The sequence below is a fragment of the Gymnoscopelus braueri genome, assembly GCF_963280865.1.
Source record: "Gymnoscopelus braueri genome assembly, chromosome: 8".
NCBI lineage: Eukaryota > Metazoa > Chordata > Actinopteri > Myctophiformes > Myctophidae > Gymnoscopelus > Gymnoscopelus braueri.
In genome coordinates this window covers 56,865,362-56,892,669 of record NC_137609.1, presented here as the reverse complement: position 1 = coordinate 56,892,669, position 27,308 = coordinate 56,865,362, and the positions used below count along the sequence as shown (strand labels likewise).

The following is a 27,308-nucleotide window of genomic DNA, read 5'->3' as shown; positions in this document are numbered from 1 at the left end:
CACACTCTCCGCTAAGCGGCACTAAGGTGTAAAAAAAAGTGGCGGGCCGTCCAGTGAGGTCAAGGGTCAGAAAAGGGCCCTTTTCAGTGCATAGCCTATACAAATTGGACACTGGACAGGAGACGGTGCTTAGTGCCGGAACTTCTGAGGTACGCACGCGTTCGGGGAGACCCCCTCTACACAGCCACACTCTCCGCTAAGCGGCACTAAGGTGTAAAAAAAAGTGGCGGGCCGTCCAGTGAGGTCAAGGGTCAGAAAAGGGCCCTTTTCAGTGCATAGCCTATACAAATTGGACACTGGACAGGAGACGGTGCTTAGTGCCGGAACTTCTGAGGTACGCACGCGTTCGGGGAGACCCCCTCTACACAGCCACACTCTCCGCTAAGCGGCACTAAGGTGTAAAAAAAAGTGGCGGGCCGTCCAGTGAGGTCAAGGGTCAGAAAAGGGCCCTTTTCAGTGCATAGCCTATACAAATTGGACACTGGACAGGAGACGGTGCTTAGTGCCGGAACTTCTGAGGTACGCACGCGTTCGGGGAGACCCCCTCTACACAGCCACACTCTCCGCTAAGCGGCACTAAGGTGTAAAAAAAAGTGGCGGGCCGTCCAGTGAGGTCAAGGGTCAGAAAAGGGCCCTTTTCAGTGCATAGCCTATACAAATTGGACACTGGACAGGAGACGGTGCTTAGTGCCGGAACTTCTGAGGTACGCACGCGTTCGGGGAGACCCCCTCTACACAGCCACACTCTCCGCTAAGCGGCACTAAGGTGTAAAAAAAAGTGGCGGGCCGTCCAGTGAGGTCAAGGGTCAGAAAAGGGCCCTTTTCAGTGCATAGCCTATACAAATTGGACACTGGACAGGAGACGGTGCTTAGTGCCGGAACTTCTGAGGTACGCACGCGTTCGGGGAGACCCCCTCTACACAGCCACACTCTCCGCTAAGCGGCACTAAGGTGTAAAAAAAAGTGGCGGGCCGTCCAGTGAGGTCAAGGGTCAGAAAAGGGCCCTTTTCAGTGCATAGCCTATACAAATTGGACACTGGACAGGAGACGGTGCTTAGTGCCGGAACTTCTGAGGTACGCACGCGTTCGGGGAGACCCCCTCTACACAGCCACACTCTCCGCTAAGCGGCACTAAGGTGTAAAAAAAAGTGGCGGGCCGTCCAGTGAGGTCAAGGGTCAGAAAAGGGCCCTTTTCAGACAATAGTGTATACAAGTGGCCATACCCTAACCCAATAGTGTATACAAGTGGCCACACAACCCCACACCATAAAAGAATACAGACAGGCTTTGAAAGTTTAAAAAAAGACCTTTTAATTACTCTTTACTAATAAAACAGTGTACAATTTATCTATAAATAAAATATATATAAATATATATTGCCAATTGTCTTAAAGGAGGAGTTCACCCAAAAAATTACTTATTTTCTATCAATTGCACACCCCATGAAGCCTTCAATTCAGGGATTTATTTTTGTTTTTGTGGCATTCCTAAGCCAATAATTTGGATTCAAGGCTTCATGGGGTGTGCAATTGATAGAAAATAAGTCATTTTTTGGGTGAACTACTCCTTTAAGGTGGACTGAGAGGCTACTTTAGTAGTTTAGTAGTCACAGATTTGATCAATTTACTATATGTGTGTGTGTTAATAACAGCAAACATTATTCAAACACAATCATCATGCAAAACTGTAAAAATGTGGAAGTTCTAGGAAGTGCAAACCACACTCAAAAGTATAAAATGGTACTGCGTGCAACGTACCTAAGTGCAAAGATCACTCAAATGTATAATAAACGGGTACAACATGCAATGTACCAACGTGCAAACATCACTCAAATGTATAAAAAAGTATAACATGCAATATACTGAAGTGCAAACATCACTCAAAAGTGCAACACAGCAAACTTAAAGTGCAAACATTGTACACACACACACACACACACAAATTGATCAATAGATAGATGTACGTATATAAAGCAGAACCAGCTCAGTCCAAACATTGCATAGTCCTGTGCTCTAATGTTTGTTTTTAGATGATCACAGTAAGCACAAAGACAAAAGAAAAAAAGAAGAAAACATTTGATTAAATCAAAACCTAAAGGAAAAAAAGGAAGACCAAAATGACGTTCCCTCCTGGTGTCTTGGGAACATGTCAGTTCTGGTCCCTCGCATCCTCCATTTGTGACGTTCTCCTACAACAGACACAACAGAGCCTTTTAGGTAGTTTGTCCAAGATACAGTAAATCACAGTACATGCTTTAACTTTGTACTCAGATAAATATCTTTTTGCCTGACAACTCATGCATAACACAATCTCGCTTTTCACGGTGGCTTTTGAAAGTGTTGAGGCTCACATCAAACAGAACAGCTTTGGAAAACAAACAAGTGAAAATACCACAGCTGCTGCCGTCAGTTTGTTCTATGAAATTGGGACAACTGTGATAACACTCATATCTAAATGTAATACCCATACCTCTACCATACAATGCAAAGTACTGTAATGCTAAGTACCTTTGCAGTGGAAAAAATGCCTTAACCAGGTCTTGCTCATGCACACGTAGTGAATCCATTATCACAACATCTAATACTATAACATCACCATTCACTGTCTTTTTGGTGAAATCTACCGCGATGGCTCCCCAATGGGACTTATTTGCGTTGACGGGCAATATCACCAACTCGTAGTTCCACCAATTGCGTGATGCTCGTGGTACATCTGGGAGGACACTGATGTCATCACACCAAAAACTCTGTAACTGTTGGCTTACAAAAGTGCTGGGACAAATAAATGCATTTTTTTTTCTTTCAACACTCGAAAGCAAGAGCTTATGGCTCCCTGATCATCTCCTGAAGCACCTGCTAATTTATTCTGGATTTGATTATGGCTCGTTAATCAGTGGAGACAAAGACATTCCATTCCATTCAGAAGGGCCTTCTTCCACACACACACACACACACACACACACACATACACACACACACACACACACACACACACACACACACACACACACACACACACTTATACACTGCTCAAAGAAATGTTTTCATGAACTGTACAGTACATACTGCTAACAAAAACTGCTCAAAGGAATTAAGGGATCAAAGTGTTCCCTTTATTTTTTTGAGCAGTGTAGGCCTATATATATATATATATATATATATATATATATATATACATACACACACTTGAAATATATTAGTCATCTTTTGTTTTAAGAAACATATATATGTGCCCTAATTACTAATACCACATCACTAAGTAATGTTTTTCTTTATAATTTAACATTTTTACTTTGAAATGTAGTGACATTTAGTGAAAATGACCATTTCCATTTTAATGTGCTTAATTTTTTACACACACACACACGCACGCACGCACACACGCGCGCACACACACACACACACACACACACACACACACACACACACACACACACACACACACACACACACACACACACACACACACACACACACACATATATATATTATTTACTCTTTACCCAATGCTGCAAAGTTTGCCTAAAAAAAACCCTTACTTTACAACCTTCTAATCAGCTGTGACCTGCTCAAATCCCCTGCTCATTATAATCACAGACACGATACCGGCAGCATAATTAGAAATAACAGATTTTTTGTATATACATTTCAACAAAACATTTTAACATACTGTACAACAAGATCATTGATGCACTAACCTAACAATCAAATATTCACAACCTCTGTAGAAAATATAGGTTTAGTGTGTGGACTACAGTGGCTGGATTCAGACAAAACTGTTTTTTAACAACTGTAGTTGTTGCATTGACACACACACACACACACACACACACACACACACACACACACACACACACACACACACACACACACACACACACACACACACACACACACACACATATACATATACATATACATATACATATACATATACATATACATATACGTATACGTATATATATATATATACATATACATATACACACACACACACACACACACTGTATTGTATTGTTAAATATGTTTATAAACCCCCCACATGTTACACCTGTACAAGCTACTATTATTATTTATAGAAAGGGGATTGCCATCTTTGGCATTCCAATTTAAATCTGAAACCTGTTTACAGTCTAATCACAGTGGTTAAACATGGGTGTATGGAAAATGTGCTAAGTGCCCATTGAATGTGGATCAAAGGCCAATTTCAATAACGACCTGTTAGGGCGTAGGCTAATTCTTATAAATACATCCATCAATGCAGTGGTGGAAAAAGTACTAAAATGTTTTACTTAAGTAAAAGTATCAATACTGCAATGTAGAAATACTCTGCAAAAGTAAAAGTCCTGAATTCTAAATGTAATTAAGTAAAAGTACTGGTATCAAAATGTAATTAAATATACAAATATTTGCTTGTAGATCGGCTATTTTCAAATTGCCAAAGTTTAAATAGGGCTGAAGTGGTCTTGTATAAATATAAAAATCTTTTGCTTGTAGATCGGCTATTTTCAAATTTCCAAAGTTTAAATAGGGCTGAAGTGGTCTTGTAATTATAATCAAAAATATACAAAGTAACAAGTAACTAGTATAATATCTGCCTCTGAAATGTAGTGGAGTAGTACTTAGTTACTTTCCACCACTGTATACGTGTATTTTTCAAAATGCATAGTACAGTAATTGATTACATGTACTTAGTTACTTTCCACCACTGTATAAATGTCTTTTTCGAAATGCATGTATGTCTTTCATAAAACATTAAATGCGATGCTCTTACTTTGAAGGCAACCGGAAACCTTATATTTGCTAGCTCAGAAACCGGATGTGTTATATTTGCTACCGGAACGGAGCTCATCTATTTACTGTCCTGTGCTTACATCCGGTCTACAGTCCGCCTACTGTATCCGGTTATTTGTTCATACACACTAGTCTCGCGTAGCCAGACAACTATTCCACAATCGACCGGAAACATTAGAAAATTGTGGGAGGCAACAGTCTGGCCACGCGAGACTACATACACACAGACTCTCACACAACCCGTTTCCGTATCCTTTCTAGACCGGATGTACAGAGTTATGATGGAACATGAAGTTGGTTCAGTAAGCGGAAGTTCTCTCATGGTTTATAGAGTTCGATGTGACAGAATTTAATTTTATTTTGAAGAGTAACCGGAAGTTTTCTCATGGTTGTCGTCACTGACTTAACAGACATGTTTGCTCATTTTCACCACAAGGGGGCAGAAAAGCCTAGATTCTGCTGATATATTATACATTGAGCTGAAAATGAGGATAAATAATGTTATAATGGAGTCTGTGGTGATCTAATAATACTAATAATACTAATACTAATACTAATACTAATACTAATACTAATAATAACTAGAAAGTACTGTTCCTGAAGAAACAGTGTGGGATCGCTAAGGATGAATGTTGATAGTATCTAGTGTGATTCACACTAGAAAGTACTGTTCCTGATTAATTCTGTCTTACCTATAGACCGCCGAAGTCTGACGTCATTTACACATCCTTTGTTTGTCTACCTGGTTCGCAGTTTTCCACCCCCGTTCTGAATCCCATAGACGTATTTAATATCGCGTCAAATAAGAACTGTGTTCCAAAAATAAACAAATGACCCCGGCGTGTTGACTCTTATGGATATGAAGCATCAACTGACGGTGAGAAAACGCTAATGTTACTTCCGCCGAATTAGTTACATTTTCGCCAGAAACAGACTGTATCAAATATAAGTGACTGACTATCATAAACGATACAGAACCCCCTCCCTGACAATAACGCCGACACGCGGTGTTTATTTTTGGACCACAATTCTTATATGAGACGATTCTAAGATGACCCAATGTTATTCTCCATAGAGAAATTACTTCCGCAAACCTGGGGATGAACGAGTCACGTCAGGACTTCGGTGCTCTATTTATATTACATATTGTGATGTCACGTGAAGCTTGACCAATCCAAAAATGGGCGGAATAATAATAATAATGTAACTAATGAAGATAACATGCTGAAGCGATCCCACAATAATACTAATACTAATAATACTAATACTAATACTAATACTAATAATAATACTAATACTAATACTAATACTAATACTAATACTAATAATAATAATAATACTAATACAATTTGTATCTGTGGATGTTATGATCTACTGTCTGTCAATACATTCTGTTATGATCTACTGTCTGTTATGATCTACTGTCTGTTATGATCTACTGTCTGTTATGATCTACTGTCTGTTATGATCTACTGTCTGTTATGATCTACTGTCTGTTAATACATTCTGTTATGATCTACTGTCTGTTATGATCTACTGTCTGTTATGATCTACTGTCTGTTAATACATTCTGTTATGATCTACTGTCTGTTATGATCTACTGTCTGTTATGATCTACTGTCTGTTAATACATTCTGTTATGATCTACTGTCTGTTATGATCTACTGTCTGTTATGATCTACTGTCTGTTTGGAATGCAACATCCTGCTACCTCCTGTTGAGTGATTTCCATTGAGCGCTTCCAAACTCTGTGAGGGGTTTATTTCACCAGTGGACTGTGGGGGGGTTCATTTCACCAGTGGACTGTGGGGGGGTTTATTTCACCAGTGGACTGTGGGGGGTTTATTTCACCAGTGGACTGTGGGGGGGTTTATTTCACCAGTGGACTGTGGGGGGGTTTATTTCACCAGTGGACTGTGGGGGGTTTATTTCACCAGTGGACTGTGGGGGGGTTTATTTCACCAGTGGACTGTGGGGGGGTTTATTTCACCAGTGGACTGTGGGGGGTTTATTTCACCAGTGGACTGTGGGGGGGTTTATTTCACCAGTGGACTGTGGGGGGGTTTATTTCACCAGTGGACTGTGGGGGGGTTCATTTCACCAGTGGACTGTGGGGGGCAGGTTTTTATTTCACCAGTGGAGTGAGTGCTGCTGATGCGTTTGGGCACCGTTTCGCCGCTCTTCTTCAGCAGCCTTGGACACTATTTCGGCGCTGTTGTTACTTGCAATAGTCTGGTCTCTTTTGTTTCCTCTTTGGGATGCAGCTCCCACAGCCCCGGCACTGAGCCGGGGCTGAAATATGATTAAACTAGAAAGAGTGCTCCTGGGAGCACAGGTCTCCGCCAGGTCAGGTAGGTTATTGTGGGCCAGCAATGTCAGGATGGAATATAAAAAATCGTACAGAACCATCTTGATCACTTGACTATAGAGATAATGTGTACTGACTTGCATGATGTTTGGACAACATTTGTAGGAGTAATATAAAAAAGAAAAATCGGTCTCCTGGTGGCGCTATAATAGGGCAATGTTAAAAGGGTGGCTTTTTTTCTTCAACGTAGTGCGAATTTGCGTGCAAAGTTCCACCGCAATCGGACGCTGCGTTCATGATTTGCGGCATTTTGTTCAAAACGGGCCACTCCTGCAAACTTTAGATGTCAATGTTAGCCAATCAGGATGGAATATGAAAAATCAAACAGATCCATCTTTATCACATGACTATAGAGATCATGTGTACCGATTTGCGTGACATTTGGATAAAATCTAAAGGCTTAATCTCAAAATATGTATTTTACATAAGTCGGCCTCCTGGTGGCGCTATAAAAGGCTAATGTGAAAAATGCAGGGCAGATGTTTTTCCTTGGCTTCTAGGGAGTATGCGTGCAAAGTTTCACGCAGATCGGTGCAGTTACAGTTAAAAACGCAATTTGGCCTTTTATAGCGCCACCATGAGGCTGATTTGAACATTTTCAAGTGGCATTTCCTCCTCGGCCTAGTGGGAATGTGCGTGTGAAATTTCACGGAAATCGCAAGCTGCGTTCATGATTTGAGGCATTTAGTTCAAAATGGACCAATCCTGCAAACTTTGGAAGCCAACCTTAGCCAATCAGGATGGAATATGGAAAATCAGACAGATCCGTGTTGATCACATGACTATAGAGATACTGTGTACTGATTTGCGTGATGTTTGGATACAATCTGTAGGAGTAATATTAAAAAATGGATTTTGCACAAATCGGCCTCCTGGTGGCGCTATAACAGGCCAATCTGAAAAATGCCGGAGATTAGCCGTTCGCAGACACACGGACACACGGACGGACGGACGGACAGACAGGGGGTAAAACATACTCTCTCGCCATGCCTTTCGGCCTGGCGGAGACAAAAAAAGAAGGGGGAAAAAAAAGAAATACATCACACAAAAAACACAAAGGTCTCCACCTCTGCACTCATGTTGCTCTGCTCCTCCCAGTTCTCCTCCTTTACAAATATCTGCTTTCTGAACGTCCTCTTCCTCATCTGTCCTAAACATCTGTTTCTGCATTCCTCTTCTGCAGCCATGTTCATGTGGTCATATTGTTATGCCATGCTATACGATGTGAGAGTGGTCTAGACAACACCGACCCTCCACACTCTCCTATCTAACATCGGGGCCTTGAGCGCTCCAGTGTTGTTAGCTAAGCGCTAAGATGTCGCGCCACAGTGCATCTACGTAGGTACTGGCTCCACTGTAACACTGCATGCAGTGTGTCTACGTAGGTGGTGCACCTCCTACTGGCTCCACTGTAACACTGCAGTGTGTCTACGTAGGTGGTTTACCTCCTACTGGCTCCACTGTAACACTGCAGTGTGTCTACGTAGGTGGTGCACCTCCTACTGGCTCCACTGTAACACTGCAGTGCATTGCAGTGCATTGCAGTGCTACGTACCTGTAGGTGGTGCTCCTTGCCCTGGGTGGGCTCCCACAAAGTCATGTCTTTATGCTGTTCATGTGGTCGTATTGTTAAGCTGCTGCTGCTGCTGGCTTTACTGAACACACTCCTGTGCTCTGGTTTTCTTTTCCCTCCTTTAATGGTGGTGAGCTCTTGGTCTTTCTGTTTCTTCTTTTCCCCCTGGAACCAACCCTTCTCTGCCGTGGTCCTCTGGTTTCTGGGGGGGCTTTCTGTTGCCGTTGGCGGTCGTCATGGCAGCCAGCTCCCACCGGATGTCGTGTGGGAGTCCAGACTGCTCCAGACCGTACTGAATGACCGCCAGCTTGCATAAGGTCTTCAGACTAGGACTTAAGTCCAGGATGTACAGGTCGCCAGGCGTCTGCCTCCCTCCAAACAGGACGATGCGATCTCCCACCATGCAGCAGCACATCCACGACATGTAGCACGGCCCTGTCCCCTTGGGCACCACGCTCTTCCAGGATGTCTCTGGGTTGAACTTCCACAGGTCGTTGAAGTTGTTCCCACCGAATATGTACAGCTCTCCGTTGTAGGCGAAGGCGGATTGACCCCTGCGTCCTTCTGGAAGGAGTTTTGCAGATGGCGTGCTCAGCCAGCAGTTGGTCTGCGTGTTGAACGCTCTGATGTCGTTGTAGTGCCCGTCGTCCCCTCGGCCCCCGAACACGTACATCTTCGTCCCGATAACGGTGGCGGAGTGCCATTCCGAGGCGGGCGCCGGACAGCCTAGGGTGTTGATTAGAGACCAGACCATGGTGGTGGTGTCCAGCTTGTAGATGTCGTTGGTGTATCCTTTCAGCAGGTTGAATCCTCCAAACACATACATGTTCCTCTCCAGGACGCAGGCGGAGTGGCCGCACCGTGCCTCCGGGACCGTCCCGGAAACCCTGGGATTGAACCACCTGTGGGTGTCCACATCGAACGCATACAGCACGTTGCACTTATCCCCATAGATGGTCAGCCCGTTGTCCACCTCCTCTATCTCAGTGTTCACGATCCCCCCCCAGATGTAGATGGTGTCTTCCAGCAGCACCGCCGTGTGGCACATGCGCATGGGAACCTCCAGGGGGAGCTCTCGTCTCCCGCCGGTCGCCGGGAGCAGCTTCGTCCAACACAGCGACACAGTGTTGAAGACGTGAACGTCGATCTTCTTGGTGTCGTTCTCCCCGTAACAGTGTCCTCCAAAGGAATAGACCTTATGACCCACTGCCACCGCAGCATGGAGGAACCTCCGGGGTCCTTTCAGGTGGACCGTCCAGCACAGCATGCCACACACCTTTACACACACACACCTGTAACGTTACACACCTGTAACGATTCTTCACTTCAACTCACTGACGGAACAGAACGGTGTCCTCGGCGCACGGCGCCAACGCTATATATAGGGCACGGTGGCACGAACGTCACGCCAAGCTCGGCCAATACGCGAAGCCCGTGAGTTAGGTTGGCCAATCAAGGGAGCCGGTGGGTTGGGTTTGCCATCAGGGGAAACGGTGGGTTGGGTTGGCCAATCAGGGAAGTGATGCCATCGATCTCCCTTCTTTCGTGCAGCGTCATCAGTCCAACTCAGTGTTGTACACCCATGTCTGGTCCCACTTGGAAGAGGCTGGCTTTCAAAGGTGGTCTGTACAGAGGACAGGTGGTCTATGTGTTGTGAAGGTGGTCTGTACAGAGGACAGGTGGTCTATGTGTTGTGAAGGTGGTCTGTACAGAGGACAGGTGGTCTATGTGTTGTGAAGGTGGTCTGTACCAGAGGACAGGTGGTCTATGTGTTGTGAAGGTGGTCTGTACAGAGGACAGGTGGTCTATGTGTTGTGAAGGTGGTCTGTACCAGAGGACAGGTGGTCTATGTGTTGTGAAGGTGGTCTGTAAAGAGGACAGGTGGTCTATGTGTTGTGAAGGTGGTCTGTACCAGAGGACAGGTGGTCTATGTGTTGTGAAGGTGGTCTGTACAGAGGACAGGTGGTCTATGTGTTGTGAAGGTGGTCTGTACAGAGGACAGTCTATGTGTTGTGAAAGTGGTCTGTACAGAGGACAGGTGGTCTATGTGTTGTGAAGGTGGTCTGTACAGAGGACAGTCTATGTGTTGTGAAGGTGGTCTGTACCAGAGGACAGGTGGTCTAAGTGTTGTGAAGGTGGTCTGTACCAGAGGACAGGTGGTCTATGTGTTGTGAAGGTGGTCTGTACAGAGGACAGGTGGTCTATGTGTTGTGAAGGTGGTCTGTACAGAGGACAGGTGGTCTATGTGTTGTGAAGGTGGTCTGTACAGAGGACAGGTGGTCTATGTGTTGTGAAGGTGGTCTGTACAGAGGACAGGTGGTCTATGTGTTGTGAAGGTGGTCTGTACCAGAGGACAGGTGGTGGATGTGTTGTGAAGGTGGTCTGTACCAGAGGACAGTCTATGTGTTGTGAAGGTGGTCTGTACCAGAGGACAGGTGGTCTATGTGTTGTGAAGGTGGTCTGTACAGAGGACAGGTGGTCTATGTGTTGTGAAGGTGGTCTGTACCAGAGGACAGGTGGTCTATGTGTTGTGAAGGTGGTCTGTACCAGAGGACAGCTGGATTTTTTTCTGGATTTTCCAGAAAAAAAGTAAACTAATAATAGTGAGAACAACTGCTCTACAAGCTCATAATGCATCGATGAGACGCGTTGTGAGTTTGTAGATCTGATACCTTCACTATATTAGTAGGAAATAGGACTGAAGTGGTTAATTTACAATGTATGTTTTCCCTTCCTATAAATGTAGTGGAGTGAAAGTCATCCGAATATCCAATAATTAAAATACTTAAGTAAAGTACACATAGGCCTACTCAAAACATGTTCTTAAGTACGGCACTCAAATAAATACATTTACTTCTTTACTTTACTGTCCACCAAACAAATGCCAAAAGTGAGACGTGCAGGTTGTCACTGAAACAGTGGCGGACGCACTGTAGGCACAGTAAGGCCTGTGCCTTCCCTCACTGTAGGCACAGTAAGGCCCGTGCCTTACCTCACTGTAGGCACAGTAAGGCCCGTGCCTTACCGCACTGTAGGCACAGTAAGGCCCGTGCCTTACCTCACTGTAGGCACAGTAAGGCCCGTGCCTTACCTCACTGTAGGCACAGTAAGGCCCGTGCCTTACCTCACTGTAGGCACAGTAAGGCCCGTGCCTTACCTCACTGTAGGCACAGTAAGGCCCGTGCCTTCCCTCACTGTAGGCACAGTAAGGCCCGTGCCTTACCTCACTGTAGGCACAGTAAGGCCCGTGCCTTACCTCACTGTAGGCACAGTAAGGCCCGTGCCTTACCTCACTGTAGGCACAGTAAGGCCCGTGCCTTACCTCACTGTAGGCACAGTAAGGCCCGTGCCTTCCCTCCGCCAGACAGCTTTATATTCACTATGAATATCGGCCCCTATATTTAAGGCCGACAAACAGCTTCATACACATCCATTCTCTCTCTAGGGGGGCTCGAGCCCCTGCCCTTTTACCAGTCGGTAAAAAAGTGCCCTCTCCAGACTAGGAAAGAATATATATATATATATATATAGTTTATATGTATATTTATACTGCCCCTAGCGGCCTAACGGTAAGGCCGAAGGAAATGGCAGTGCGTGTGTTGGATGTGTTGGATGTGTTGGATGTGTTGGATGCAGCTCAAAGTGAACTTTACTCAGGTATCTAGTTTGTTGTCGTCCGATCTTCCTAGCCCGTGTTATTAAAGAAAAACGGGCGACAATGGCCAAAACTCAATCGAAAATCGGCGATTGAAAATGTTGTTGGATGCGTGACTTTCAGGTCATTAAGTACCTTTTTTGGGGGTCTAAAAGTATGGTAATTGTTCAGGCCGGGCCGAGCCAGCAAAATAAGTGCAAATTCCAGCCCCTGCCTCTCAAAATCCCTTTGCACGTGGATACAGCTTTGTTTTTGTGTATTAAGTGTTTTTTTTCTCCCTTTTCTCTCTCATGTACTTTATATACAAGGGAGCCTGCAGTACCACCACGGGCCATGGTGGTCATTGCAGTACCACCACGGGCCAAGACACCATCACACCAGAATGAAATGTTTGGAGCAGGGGAGTCTGGTGCAACGCTCAGGTCCTGGACCTGGTGAGACGAAGGAGGAGCCCGGCCAGGAGACAACCCACAGAGCCTAGTCCCTCCACGTGCCAGAGCCTCCCCGAGTCCCGGCAGAGTATTTCCGGAGAAGCGGACTGAGTGGCCCTGTCTTGCCCTATAGGACTGACCGTGGGTAGCTACTGGGACGTAAGTCGGGGCTTGATCAACCCTGGCTGGGTCACCTGGGTGAGGGTGTATGTTGCGAGACCCGAAACATCCTATGACCCCAGGCTACAACACTGATGATACGTCCCAGGTGCATCCATGTGATGTTTTTCGTTATATATATGATCTGACTGGCGCAGTGATATGCTTGTAGTTCAAGAAAGTACAAAATAAAAGTCTATCTTTGAAAAAGTATTTGCCAGGCCTTAAGAGATCCTGCGTCCGCCACTGCACTGAAAAGCCATATATGGCCTTATATTATATAGCCTATTATATTAACATGAACCAGGGCACGTTTTTTTAGAAGTAATCCTTATATTATATATTATATTAACATGCTGTGTTTTTAATCCTACTAGTTGACCTTGTAAACTGTATTTTCATGTGCTTTTTCTCTGCAAACTTCTAAATAAAGTATTCAATCAATCAATGTTCAGGGTTAGGGTTTCTTTAAGCAATCCTTATATTTGATATGATATTAACATGAACCCTGTATTCAGGGCACCGACATTAGGATTGTTATCAAGGCTGTTTACATTATTTCATTCTTTTAAATCTTTTTTTTTACAGGCGGAAACGGGCTCTGGGTCACAGGACCAGATAGGGCAACACATTTCGGTGAAACACCGGTGTTGGGTAATCCCTATCTGGTGGTGTTACGCAACAAACACGTTGGCGGTGGTTTCGGGGGGGGGGGGGGGGGGGGACGACGCAAACTGACGCAATCACGTTGGGTGACGTAGCCACGTCGAAGCAGCAGCAGAAGCGTTGCCATGTCTACTTATTATAAGCGACTTTGGGCTTGTTTTTCTGTAAAGTAGCTTGTAAATATTCGTGGTTGCAGGTTGCGTTGTTTTTTTTGTCTCGTTTCTAAAGTTGTTTCATTTGGGCTTAATTCTTAACTGTTTAAACCAGTGATTCTCACACTGTCAATTAATAATGTATTTGGTGCCAAGGACTCCCAGTCCCATTATATAAGATTTGTGTTGTTAAAAAACAACAATATTTTCCCTTTTTCCTCTCCAAGATCTTCTTTTCTTCTTCATAAATAGCAGATCTGCAAGCTCACAACGCGTCTCTGCTCAAGCCTCAGTCATTTGACCCAGTAACAGTCGTCGTCGCCTCTTTTGGGCTCGTTTTCATAGACCCGCTTTGCTTATTCCTCTCGCAAAGAATCTGGCAACACTGGTCTCTCTGTCTGTCCGGCCGCCATCTTGTTTTCCCAACGAACCGACGCGACGCAGCAGCTCGAGCTCAGAGACACGAGACAACAACACGGCGATAAAAACATATTAATATATATTTATATGTGTTATATATTATATATATATATATGTACGGTTTATCATTCGGCGATATACCGTTTGAAACATGATGACGTCACAAAGAAACGGCCGTTAAATAATGAACAATTTATAGACGTAGAAACAGCGCGAGCGGCGAGGAGCGGCAAGAGGCTCGAGCCTTCGGCCAGAGGCTATAAATAGAGGCTCATAGAGGATAGAGGAGGCGGCATAGAGGAGGATAAGGATAACAAGGCTCATATACAGGCCGCTGTAGAGAGGAGGCCTCCATACAGAGAGAGGAGGCCTTCAGGAGGAGGTGCGGAGCAGGAGGAGCAGCAGAAACAAGATGGAGGACGCCTGTAGGGAGTACCTCTCCTCTCTAGAAGACCTGACCTTCAACAGTAAACCTCACATCAACATGCTCACCATCCTGGCGGAGGAGAACCACGGAGCCGCCAAGGATATCGTCGCGATTATCGAAGCGCAAATCAGCAAGGTTTTTATACATATAAAAACAACATCATTATTATAATAATAATAATAATAATAATAATAATAATAATAATCTAGCATAAATAAATAAAGATGGCGGCTCTCAGGAAGTTCAAACCTCTTGGTTCTTTATTATCTTTATCTTTCTTTTCTTTCATCCATGTTGTCGTTGTTTGGTTGTTGTGTTGTTGCTAATGCTAATGCTAGCTGTTAGCAACGTGTCAGCACTTTGGAGCATGGATTAACTCTATAAATACCTTCATATATATATACACTATATTATATATACATATATTTATATCTAATGGATTAACTCTATAAATACCTTCATATATATATATACTATATGATATATATAAATATACATATATACATGGATTAACTAATATATATTATATATATATATATGGATTAACTCTTTATTAGAACTTCCTACATATAGTTATCATATAAAATATATATATACATATATTTATATCTAATGGTGTGAATGTTCTTTATAAAGAGTTTTTAAACGCGTCAGATAAGATTATAAGATTAAAGTAGGACGGTAAAGTCGGACCCCAAAAAATAACAGATCTACAAGCTTTCAACGTGTTGACAGCTTGTAGATCTGTTCTTTTGTTGTTGTTTTTGCCCCAGCGTGCTTACAGGGTTTTACACATAATATTATTATTATCAGTGATTTAATTTGGAATCCCAACTCCTTCCTTTAAACCTCTGCTGTAATAAACACCATATAATAATATAATATAATAATAATGTTCTGATACGTTAACATATAAAACAACTCCTTCCTTTAAACCTCTGCTGTAATAAACACCATATTATAATATAATATAATAATAATGTTCTGATACGTTAACATATAAAACATCTCCTTCCTTTAAACCTCTGCTGTAATAAACACCATATAATAATATAATATAATAATAATGTTCTGATACGTTAACATGCAAAACAACTCCTTCCTTTAAACCTCTGCTGTAATAAACACCATTTAATAATATAATAATAATGTTCTGATACGTTAACATATAAAACAACTCCTTCCTTTAAACCGCTGCTGTAATAAACACCATATAATAATATAATGTAATAGTAATAATGTTCTGATACGTTAACATAGAAAACACAACAACCCTCTGTTGTGTGCTTATAATATATATTAATAATAATAATGGTTCTGATACATTAATAATATATATTAATAATAATAATAATAATGGTTGTGATACATTAATAATATATATTAATAATAATAATAATGGTTGTGATACATTAATAATATATATTAATAATAATAATAATGGTCCTGATACATTAATAATATATATTAATAATAATAATGGTTGTGATACATTAATAATATATATTAATAATAATAATAATAATAATGGTTGTGATACATTAATAATATATATTAATAATAATGGTTGTGATACATTAATAATATATATTAATAATAATAATAATGGTTGTGATACATTAATAATATATATTAATAATAATAATAATGGTCCTGATACATTAATAATATATATTAATAATAATAATGGTTGTGATACATTAATAATATATATTAATAATAATAATGGTTGTGATACATTAATAATATATATTAATAATAATAATAATAATGGTTGTGATACATTAATAATATATATTAATAATAATAATGGTTGTGATACATTAATAATATATATTAATAATAATAATGGTTCTGATACATTAATAATATATATTAATAATAATAATGGTTGTGATACATTAATAATATATATTAATAATAATAATGGTTGTGATACATTAATAATATATATTAATAATAATAATAATAATGGTTGTGATACATTAATAATATATATTAATAATACTAATAATAATGGTTCTGATACATTAATAATATATATTAATAATACTAATAATAATGGTTCTGATACATTAATAATATATATTAATAATACTAATAATAATGGTTCTGATACATTAATAATATATATTAATAATACTAATAATAATGGTTCTGATACATTAATAATATATATTAATAATACTAATAATAATGGTTCTGATACATTGACGTTGAGCAGGAGTTTGTTTTGGACAGTGTGTGTGTGTGTGTGTGTGTGAGTCACAGTGAGAGAGCGTGTGTGTATGTGTGTGTGTGTGTGTGAGACAGTGAGAGTGTGTGTGTGTGTGTGTGTGAGACAGTGAGAGAGTGTGTGTGTGTGTGTGTGTGTGTGTGTGTGAGACAGTGAGAGAGTGTGTGTGTGTGCACCTGATTCGAATGCTATCAATGCATTGAATGGGCGAAATAGGCGATTTATTAGACCTTTGAATGGGCGAAATAGGCGATTTATTAGACCTTTGAATGGGCGAAATAGGCGACCCACTACCTACCCGCGATTTATCAGACCATTCATTGGGTGTTATCAAGACATACTGACCTACCAACGGAGATGACTGAAATAGTTCAGTTTAGGTTTAGGTTTTGGTTTGGGACCATGACGGAGGCGCGCAGTCACAGGCGAACTGTCACCCCGTGAAGGACCACCGAGGGAGCTAAGGCGACCGAGTTGCCGTCCTGAACGGTGTGACGTTCGCCTGAGCCTACTCAGCGCCGTTTGAGTTATGTACCGATAGGCACAGAATGGTAAATATTGTTGTGGGGACTGCTCCGCCTCCAAGTAGGTCAGTAGCTCCTGATTACGCCCCATGAATGGTCTGATAAATCGCAGGTAGGTAGTGGGTCGCCTATTTCGCCCATTCAAAGGTCTAATAAATCGCCTATTTCGCTCATTCAAAGGTCTAATAAATCACCTATTTCGCCCATTCAATGCATTGATAGCACTCGAAGCCGGTGGTGTGTGTGTGAGACAGTGAGAGAGTGTGTGTGTGTGAGACAGTGAGAGAGTGTGTGTGTGTGTGTGAGAGTGAGAGAGTGTGTGTGTGTGTGTGTGTGTGTGTGAGACAGTGAGAGAGTGTGTGTGTGAGAGAGAGAGACTAACTGACTGTGTGTGTGTGTGTAAAATTATGAAATGAGTCACATGATGAAGTCAAACTGCTGTTCATTGTCAATGTTCATATAAAAGATAAAGATACAACTTTATTATGTCAGCCTAGTGCCTTAAAGTGGGGGTCCTTGAGGGGTCTCCAGGGGTCCTTGAGGGGGTCTCACACCATCTAACAGTATACAGTATATACTGTATGTATGTAATTATATAGTATATAATATAACTATTCAGACCATACAGTACTAACAGTATTACTTATTATTATCTATATAATATAATACATAGTAATACATACAGTACTAACAGTCAAGACAGTTTTACAGTACTAACAGACCATACAGTACTAACAGTACTACTTATTATTATCTCTATATAATATAATACATAGTAATACATACAGTACTAACAGTCAAGACAGTTTTAGAATCCTGCATTTAATCTAATCTGAAGAAAAGAAAGTGACACAATCTATTATATTCACTAATGTGTATAAATAGAGGGGGCGGTCCTATTTGAGGGGGCGGTCTTATTTGAGGGGGCGGTCCTATTCGAGGGGGCGGTCCTATTTGAGGGGGCGGTCCTATTTGAGGGGGCGGTCCTTGCCATGAAGGTGTTTCAGAATCAGAACCTCTGGATTCTATAGCTTTGGGTTGGAGTTGTAAATGTTCAGAGGATCTGATCTCAAACTAAAGACTAAAATAGTTTCCAAAAGCCTCTAATATAGCGTTTGTTTTTAAAACATGGTGACAAGTGAATAAATGTGTATTTGTTGGTTAGTTACTTGGTTTGTTGAATGAGCTTAAATGTTAAATGTTGTGGAGCAGCTGTTGAGACGTGAGAGATAAAATCAGTCATCTCTCTCTCTCTCTCTCTCTCTCTCTCTCTCTCTCTCTCTCTCTCTCCCCCTCTCTCTCTTCAATAGCTTGTTAGTACATTTTAATTAACCTGTAGTTTAAGAGTCGATAGCTGTTTGCATTTTGACAACAACTTCTACTAAAGTTATTTTTCAGTCATTTGATGACCGACCGCACAACTTATATTTGACATAATTCACCAGTAAATATTGATTTTGAAATGTCAATGATGGTTAAAAAAAAGAAGAAGCAAAAAACCCAATGTTATAATAAAACATGTGAAATGTGCTTTTTGTCATTTTTTATTTCCCAGTTGCAGTTTCTTGGTATTGAGTGTTGCTTGTTGTTCTCTGACTGGTGCCGAGGTCCTCATTCACTCACTAGAAGAAGCCAGTGATTGGTTGGCGTTAACGCTAGAGCTTCTAGAAGAAGCCAGTGATTGGCTGGTGTTAACGCTAAGCAGTATTATTTACACCTGGTTGGAACTAAATGCTGAAACATGCTGCAGAGGAAGAGTTTCTCTTTAAGGGCCGTTCAGGTTTCAGATTTGCTACGAGGTGTTACATAGAATAATGTGACCCGTGTTACATAGAATAATGTGACCCGTGTTACATAGAATAATGTGACCCGTGTTACATAGAATAATGTGACCCGTGTTACATAGAATAATGTGACCTGTGTTACATAGAATAATGTGACCCGTGTTACATAGAATAATGTGACCTGTGTTACATAGAATAATGTGACCTGGTCCGGTGATGTTTCAGGAAGTTAATAAAATCCAATGTCAAACGACACCGCGGTCAACATAGATATAGTGTTGTGAATACTCCTTCTATGAGCTCATAAACGCATCGTGATTAGATTTAATACTCCTTCTATGAGCTCATAAACGCATCGTGATTAGATTTAATACTCCTTCTATGAGCTCATAAACGCATCGTCATTAGGCCCGTCACGATCATGATATTTTAACTGGCCCATACATTTTCGCTCAAATCATTTCGATTAACGATCTCATGTTTTTCTGTCGTTTGAACATTATGGATAAAAAATACACTTTTAGGCTTCTTAAACAAAAGGTTCACAGGGCAGATATGACTAATAACCTAAATGTAAGACCTTTTTACTAAAGAAATCATAGCCGATCTTCAAGCTCTGAGCTTGTAGATCTATTCCCACTATTCTTGTATGTGTAATATGAGTTTTTCAACATGGAAATATTGACCATTATGCAATATATAATTGTGATTATCTCATAATTGTGATCAGGGAATTATGTAATAATCGTGACAGAGCCCTAATCGTGATGCATTGTGATGTTATTGATCATTGATCATTGTGATCTCATTGTGATCTCATTGTGATCTCATTGTGATCTCATTGATCCGGCGCGACACAGTCGTATAGTAGGGTATAAAGTAGGCTTTTCCGACATCCGGGCGTGGCCATGCTGGTTTGAACTGGTTCATAACATCAGGGGCGGAGCCACGTTGGTTTGAACTGGTTCACAACATCAGGGGCGGAGCCACGTTGGTTTGAACTGGTTCACAACATCAGGGGCGGAGCCACGTTGGTTTGAACTGGTTCACAACATCAGGGGTGGAGCAATGTTGCTTTGAACTGGTTCATAACATCAGGGGCGGAGCCATGTTGCTTTGAACTGGTTCATAACAGCAGGGGCGGAGCCATGTTGCCTTGAACTGGTTCATAACAGCAGGGGCGGAGCCTTATTGGTTTGAACTGGTTCATAGCATCAGGGGCGGAGCCATGTTGCTTTGAACTGGTTCATAACATCAGGGGCGGAGCCATGTTGCTTTGAAGTGGTTCATAACATCAGGGGCGGAGCCATGTTGCTTTGAACTGGTTCACAAACAGCAGGAGGCGTGTTTTTTTTAATTTATTCGGAGGCGTGACGCTTCATCTCGTCACGAGTCTTGAATCTGAACTGTCCTTTAGGCCTCTTATCTAGTCGATACACATTTTAAAATGGCATCTTAAAGCTTTTCATTAAAGCAGCAACCCTCTATCATCATCTTAGCAGCTTTTTAAAGCGTAGGAGGTTTACCTGAAGGACTGGTTGTTAAAACCATGGTAATGTACAGAGAGAGAGACTATGGTAATGTACAGAGAGAGAGACACTCTCTCTGGAGGTAACCTAAAACATTTCCTGAACTCTGGAGAGAAGACACATTTTTCCAGCTTCAACAGGTGGACATTTTCAAGGTGGATTTTTCTCAAGAAAGCTTTTTTGTGATTGGCTGATCTGTGACGGGTTTTTTCCCCCCCTTTTTTTCTCTCGAAGACTGGTTTTGTTTTTGTCTTTTTTCCCTCCGTCCCAATGTGGGTGAAGATTTGGATGTGGATTTTGTTTTTCATCGCCTTTTTACTGAACTCAGCGGGACACCGAAGCACATTTTGACTTTTTGCTACTTTTCCTACTTTTGGGGGGAGGAGGAGGTTATGGGGGCGTTTATTTAAGGGGTGGGCCTTTTTTTTCTTTTTTTACATTAACAGAATTGTTTCTTTTTGATGTTTTTCAGTGCAAAATGTTGGTCTTAACTGTGTTGTCTTCTAAACTTGTTGAGTTCTTTCCCCTCGCTCCAGGCCACTCCAGCGGAGAAGCTGCCCGTTTTGTACTTAGTGGATTCCATAGTGAAGAATGTTGGCGGGGAATACCTTGCAGTGTTTGCTAAAAACCTAGTCACTTCATTTATATGTGTCTTTGAAAAGGTACAAACAACTTCTCTTCTGCTAAACACCTAGTCACTTCATTTATGTGTGTATTTGAAAAGGTACACACAACTTCTCTTCTGCTAAACACCTAGTCACTTCATTTATGTGTGTATTTGAAAAGGTACACACAACTTCTCTTCTGCTAAACACCTAGTCACTTCATTTATGTGTGTATTTGAAAAGGTACACACAACTTCTCTTCTGCTAAACACCTAGTCACTTCATTTATGTGTGTCTTTGAAAAGGTACACACAACTTCTCTTCTGCTAAACACCTAGTCACTTAATTTATGTGTGTCTTTGAAAAGGTACACACAACTTCTCTTCTGCTAAAAACCTAGTCACTTCATTTATGTGTGTATTTGAAAAGGTACACACAACTTCTCTTCTGCTAAACACCTAGTCACTTCATTTATGTGTGTATTTGAAAAGGTACACACAACTTCTCTTCTGCTAAACACCTATCACTTCATTTATGTGTATTTGAAAAGGTACACACAACTTCTCTTCCATCTTTCACTAAAAGACCGTTCAAGTCATTTATGCTCCGTCTGCATAACAGCGTTGCTTGCTGACAAACGGTACCATGGAGCATGAATTAGGCTTAAAGGTAGAGCTTTGGGTTGTGTAGTTGCCTTGCCAGGATGGAACTCCAAAGGTTGACAAGACATCAAAAATAATTGCTTCGGTGATTAGAAATTGATCATTCAAAATATGCTCCTCATTGACTTACATTGCATGCTTAAACACATTTCAACATGACTCTTTTAGCACATAAACAAACACAAACAAAGCTGATTCTGACAATAGAATTATAAAAATAATACAATTATTAATGATTCATAGAAACTATTTGAAGATACAGATCCAGTCTGGGTTTTCTTCCTAATACAAAGGACATTTTTATATATAAAAAAAACCAGTAGTGTCTGAATCAGCTTTGTTTGTTTACGTGCTAAAAGAGTACCTTTGAGAGCTGTTTCACCGTACAATGTAAGTCAATGAGGAGCATATTTTGAATTATCATTATTATCACTGGAACAATTATTTTAGATTTCTTGTCCACCTTTGGAGTTCCATCATGGCAAGGTAACTACACAACCCAAACCTCTACCACAGTGGTCTGGCCCTTTAACTCTTGTAATTTAAATGTCTTTGCTGTCGGGCAGGAACCTCATATCTCCATGTTTTAATGTTTTGTCTTTTAATCACACTACAGCGTCACACTAAAGTATAAACCGTAGCAGATCCTTTTGAGCTTGTAGATCTGCTACTTTTAGACGATATGGAAACCTTCTCACATTCTGTATTTCACTTCTGATTAAACACTGGCTGTGATGAGACACTGATAAATATATATATATATATATATATATATATATATATATATATATATATATATATATATATATATATATATATATATATATATATATATATATATATATATATATATATATATATATATATATATATATATATATATATATATATATATATATATATATATATGTGTATAAAATCTATATATGTGTATGATAAGAGACACTGATAAAATGTTCAAACACAATTACACTGGTATAGAATCTACATGATGCAAATATTATTTAGATATCTTCAATAGTTGCTCCAATGCTTAGAAATTAATTTTCAGGGTTATGGTTAGTTGTGGTCGTGTTGCTAGGTGTTTTTTCAGGGTTGTGGTTGTGTTGCTAGGTGTTTTTTCAGGGTTGTGTTGCTAGGTGTTTTTTCAGGGTTGTGGTTGTGTTGCTAGGTGTTTTTTCAGGGTTGTGGTTGGTTGTCGTTGTGTTGCTAGGTGGACGAGGGAACCAGGAAGTCTCTTTTCAAGCTGCGCTCCACATGGGACGATGTGTTCCCTCTGAAGAAGCTTTACGCTCTGGACCTACGGGTCAACTCTGTGGACCCGGCCTGGCCCATCAAGCCCCTCCCCCCCACCGTCAACGCCAGCAGCATTCATGTCAACCCACGCTTCCTCATCCAGGTACATACATGTTCATACATACATATATACATGTTAATACATACATGTTAATACATACATACATACATGTTCATATATACATGTTAATACAGGTACATACATGTTCATACATGTTCATACATACATGTTCATACATGTTCATACATACATGTTCATACATGTTAATACATACATATATACATGTTCATACAGGTACATACATGTTCATACATACATGTTCATACATGTTCATACATACATATATACATGTTCATACAGGTACATACATGTTCATACATACATGTTAATACATGTTCATACATACATATATACATGTTAATACAGGTACATACATGTCCATACATACATGTTAATACATGTTAATACAGGTCATACATGTTCATACATACATGTTAATACATGTTAATACATACATATATACATGTTCATACATACATGTTCATACATACATGTTAACACATTAACTGCCAAGACCGTAGTCCTACGGGCCGTTAAATCCAACTGTTAAGCGCCGAGACCGTAGCCCTACGGGCTGCGGTCTTTTCGCGCATGCGCGGTCCGGGTGCACTTTCGGAATTTTTTTGATCCACTTCCGTTTCCGGTTTGATGACAGGAAATAGAATTATTTGGGATCCGGTTTTCACGATCACGCCCGCTCCCATTCTACAGACGAAACTGAAACTCAATTCTCTTCCTGTAGTTTTTTCTCCTCGCATTTCACTGTTTAACGTAATCCGCTCTAACTCAAACATGGATGCCCCGTTTGACACGTGGTTTTCACTGGGAGATACAGGGAGATCTCGCGGATGTAAACAGACTGTGTAGCGCTCAATCTTAAGGATTTTAACAAGATCTATGGCGACATGAAAAAAACAAAAAAACAACAAAAACACCTTGGCACTGGTGAGTACATTATGAGATTAACCCTTGGCAGTGGATGTGTTAATACAGGTCATACATGTTCATACATACATGTTAATACAGGTCATACATGTTCATACATACATGTTAATACAGGTCATACATGTTCATACATACATGTTAATACATGTTCATACATACATATATACATGTTCATACATACATGTTAATACAGGTCATACATGTTCATACATACATGTTAATACAGGTCATACATGTTCATACATACATGTTAATACAGGTCATACATGTTCATACATACATGTTAATACAGGTCATACATGTTCATACATACTGTACATAAACTGCCCACAAAAAGTTGGGAAACTTAAACTTCAGTGGATAATTTCTCCCATTTAATACCAATTGGTATTGTGTTTGATATCATTTTTATGGTTGATTAGTCACCTTTACAACGAGGTACAGCTTGTAAGGATCAGGCATTTGTGGAATGAGCAACACAGCTAAACGTGTGGGTAGCGCCCCCTGCAGCGCCTGCAAAAAACCCAATATGCTTCTGTTGGTAATCACTTTGTTTTGAGGGACATGCCAGCACACACCTCTCAGCAGGGGGCGCCACACACACTTCTCAGCAGGGGGCGCTACACACACCTCTCAGCAGGGGGGCGCTACACACACCTCTCAGCAGGGGGCGCTACACAACTCTCAGCAGGGGGCGCTACACACACCTCTCAGCAGGGGGCGCTACACACACCTCTCAGCAGGGGGCGCTACACACACCTCTCAGCAGGGGGCGCTACACACACCTCTCAGCAGGGGGCGCTACACACACCTCTCAGCAGGGGGCGCTACACACACCTCTCAGCAGGGGGCGCTACACACACCTCTCAGCAGGGGGCGCTACACACACCTCTCAGCAGGGGGCGCTACACACACCTCTCAGCAGGGGGCGCTACACACACCTCTCAGCAGGGGGCGCTACACACACCTCTCAGCAGGGGGCGCTATACACACCTCTCAGCAGGGGGTGCTACACACACCTCTCAGCAGGGGGCGCTACACACAACTCTCAGCAGGGGGGCGCTACACACACACCGTGGACAGTTACTATATTATTAATGTGATGTTTCCTGTGCTGTGATTGGACAGTTACTATATTATTAATGTGATGTTTCCTGTGTTGTGATTGGACAGTTACTATATTATTAATGTGATGTTTCCTGTGTTGTGATTGGACAGGCAGAAGAGTCGTCTCCGAGGGCCAGCCCGCCGCGGCCCCCGGCCGCGCCCCCCTCCCAGCTCTCGGCCCCTCCCCCTCAGCCGGCAGCGGTCTCCATGGTAACGGCCAGCGAGGCCAGCATCAGACAGCAGCTTCTGGCCAAACAGAAACAACTGTTAGAGCTTCAGCAGAAGAAGATAGAACTGGAGCTGGAGCAGACCAAAGCACAGCTGGTACCTGTCTGTCTGTCTGTCTGTCTGTCTGTCTGTCTGTCTGTCTGTGTCTCTGTCTGTCTGTCTGTCTGTCTGTCTGTCTGTACCTACCTGTAGGCCTCTCCATGTAAAGGGAGACCATTACTTTTTATGTTCTTTTATTGTATTTTTTGGGGGGGTTTACGCATATTCAGAAGGTTCCTTCTGTTCTATGAAGGTTCCTTCTGTTCTATGAAGGTTCCTTCTGTTCTATGAAGTCCATATGAATGAAAGAATATAATGCATCATTTATTTTAATGTTTTTAATGTGTGTTTCCATTCCAGGCTGGGAATTTTGTGTTGAATCCCCCCGCTCCTCTCCCCCCCTCCCCCTCCCCCTCCCCCTCCCCCTCCTCCTCCCATACCCACCCTAACCCTAAAACACCTCCTGCCGCGGCCCCGCCCGTCACCAGAGACCCTCGACTCAACCGGACCTCTGGCTCAGGCTCCAGGTCCAAAGAGCAGGTTTCCCCCCGGCCCAAAGACCAGAAAGACCACGCCCCTCAAACCGCCGCCCCCCGACTCAAAGACCACGCCCCCCTGACGTCGGCCCCCCGGTAAGTTCCTGTCCACTATATCACCATGTGTTACATGTGTTACATGTGTTACATGGTGACATGGTCATAATGTCACCATGTGTGACATGGTGACATTATGACCATGTCACCATGTAACACATGTAACATGGTTACATGGTGACATTATGACAATGTCACCATATCACCATATCACCATGTGTTACATGGTGACATTATGACAATATCACCATGGCACCATGTGTTACATGTGTTACATGGGTGACATGGTGACATGGTGACATTATGACCATATCACCATGTCACCATGTGTTACATGGTGACATGGTGACATTATGACCATATCACCATATCACCATGTGTTACATGGTGATATGGTCATAATGTCACCATGTCACCATGTAACACATGGTGACATGGTGACATTATGTCACCATGTCACCATGTGTTACATGGTGACATGGTGACATTATGACCATATCACCATGTCACCATGTGTTACATGGTGACATGGTGACTTTAACCATGTGTTACATGGTGACATGGTGACATTATGACCATATCACCATGTCACCATGTGTTACATGGTGACATGGTGACATTATGACTATGTCACCATGTCACCATGTGTTACATGGTGACATTATGACCATATCACCATGTCACCATGTGTTACATGGTGACATTATGACCATATCACCATGTCACCATGTGTTACATGGTGACATGGTGACATTATGACTATGTCACCATGTCACCATGTGTTACATGGTGACATTATGACCATATCACCATGTCACCATGTGTTACATGGTGACATGGTGACATTATGACTATGTCACCATGTCACCATGTGTTACATGGTGACATGGTGACATTATGACCATATCACCATGTCACCATGTGTTACATGGTGACATTATGACAATATCACCATGTCACCATGTCATGGTGACATGGTGACATTATGACTGTCACCATCGCGTAGATCTACGTGAAGTTTTAATGTTTTTTTTTTCCAATTTCACCCAAAGACC

General features: G+C 41.7%; 2 protein-coding genes across 6 annotated transcripts in view; one reads left to right on the top strand and one right to left on the bottom strand.

Moving 5' to 3' along the window:
- Positions 1-8,855: 8,855 nt before the first annotated feature.
- Positions 8,856-10,001, bottom strand: LOC308090980 (kelch domain-containing protein 3-like; the record flags this gene model as incomplete). Its single annotated transcript, XM_080436253.1, has 1 exon — positions 8,856-10,001. The coding sequence occupies one exon, from the start codon at positions 9,999-10,001 to the stop codon at positions 8,856-8,858; it is 1,146 nt and encodes a 381-aa protein (XP_080292379.1).
- A 4,231-nt stretch (positions 10,002-14,232) lies between these two features.
- The window catches only part of pcf11 (PCF11 cleavage and polyadenylation factor subunit), a 33,931-nt gene continuing 20,855 nt past the window's right edge, over positions 14,233-27,308 (top strand). For 3 of the 5 annotated variants that reach the window (XM_080434614.1, XM_080434612.1, XM_080434611.1), the window contains exons 1-5: positions 14,234-14,779; positions 21,254-21,379; positions 23,198-23,383; positions 25,505-25,717; positions 26,021-26,292. In XM_080434614.1, coding sequence (XP_080290740.1) covers positions 14,630-14,779; positions 21,254-21,379; positions 23,198-23,383; positions 25,505-25,717; positions 26,021-26,292 — 947 coding nt within the window. In that variant the 5' untranslated portion in view covers positions 14,234-14,629. Of the gene's footprint in view, positions 14,780-21,253; positions 21,380-23,197; positions 23,384-25,504; positions 25,718-26,020; positions 26,293-27,308 lie in introns of all 5 variants that reach the window. The other 2 variants (XM_080434615.1, XM_080434613.1) reach the window with 1 other exon arrangement.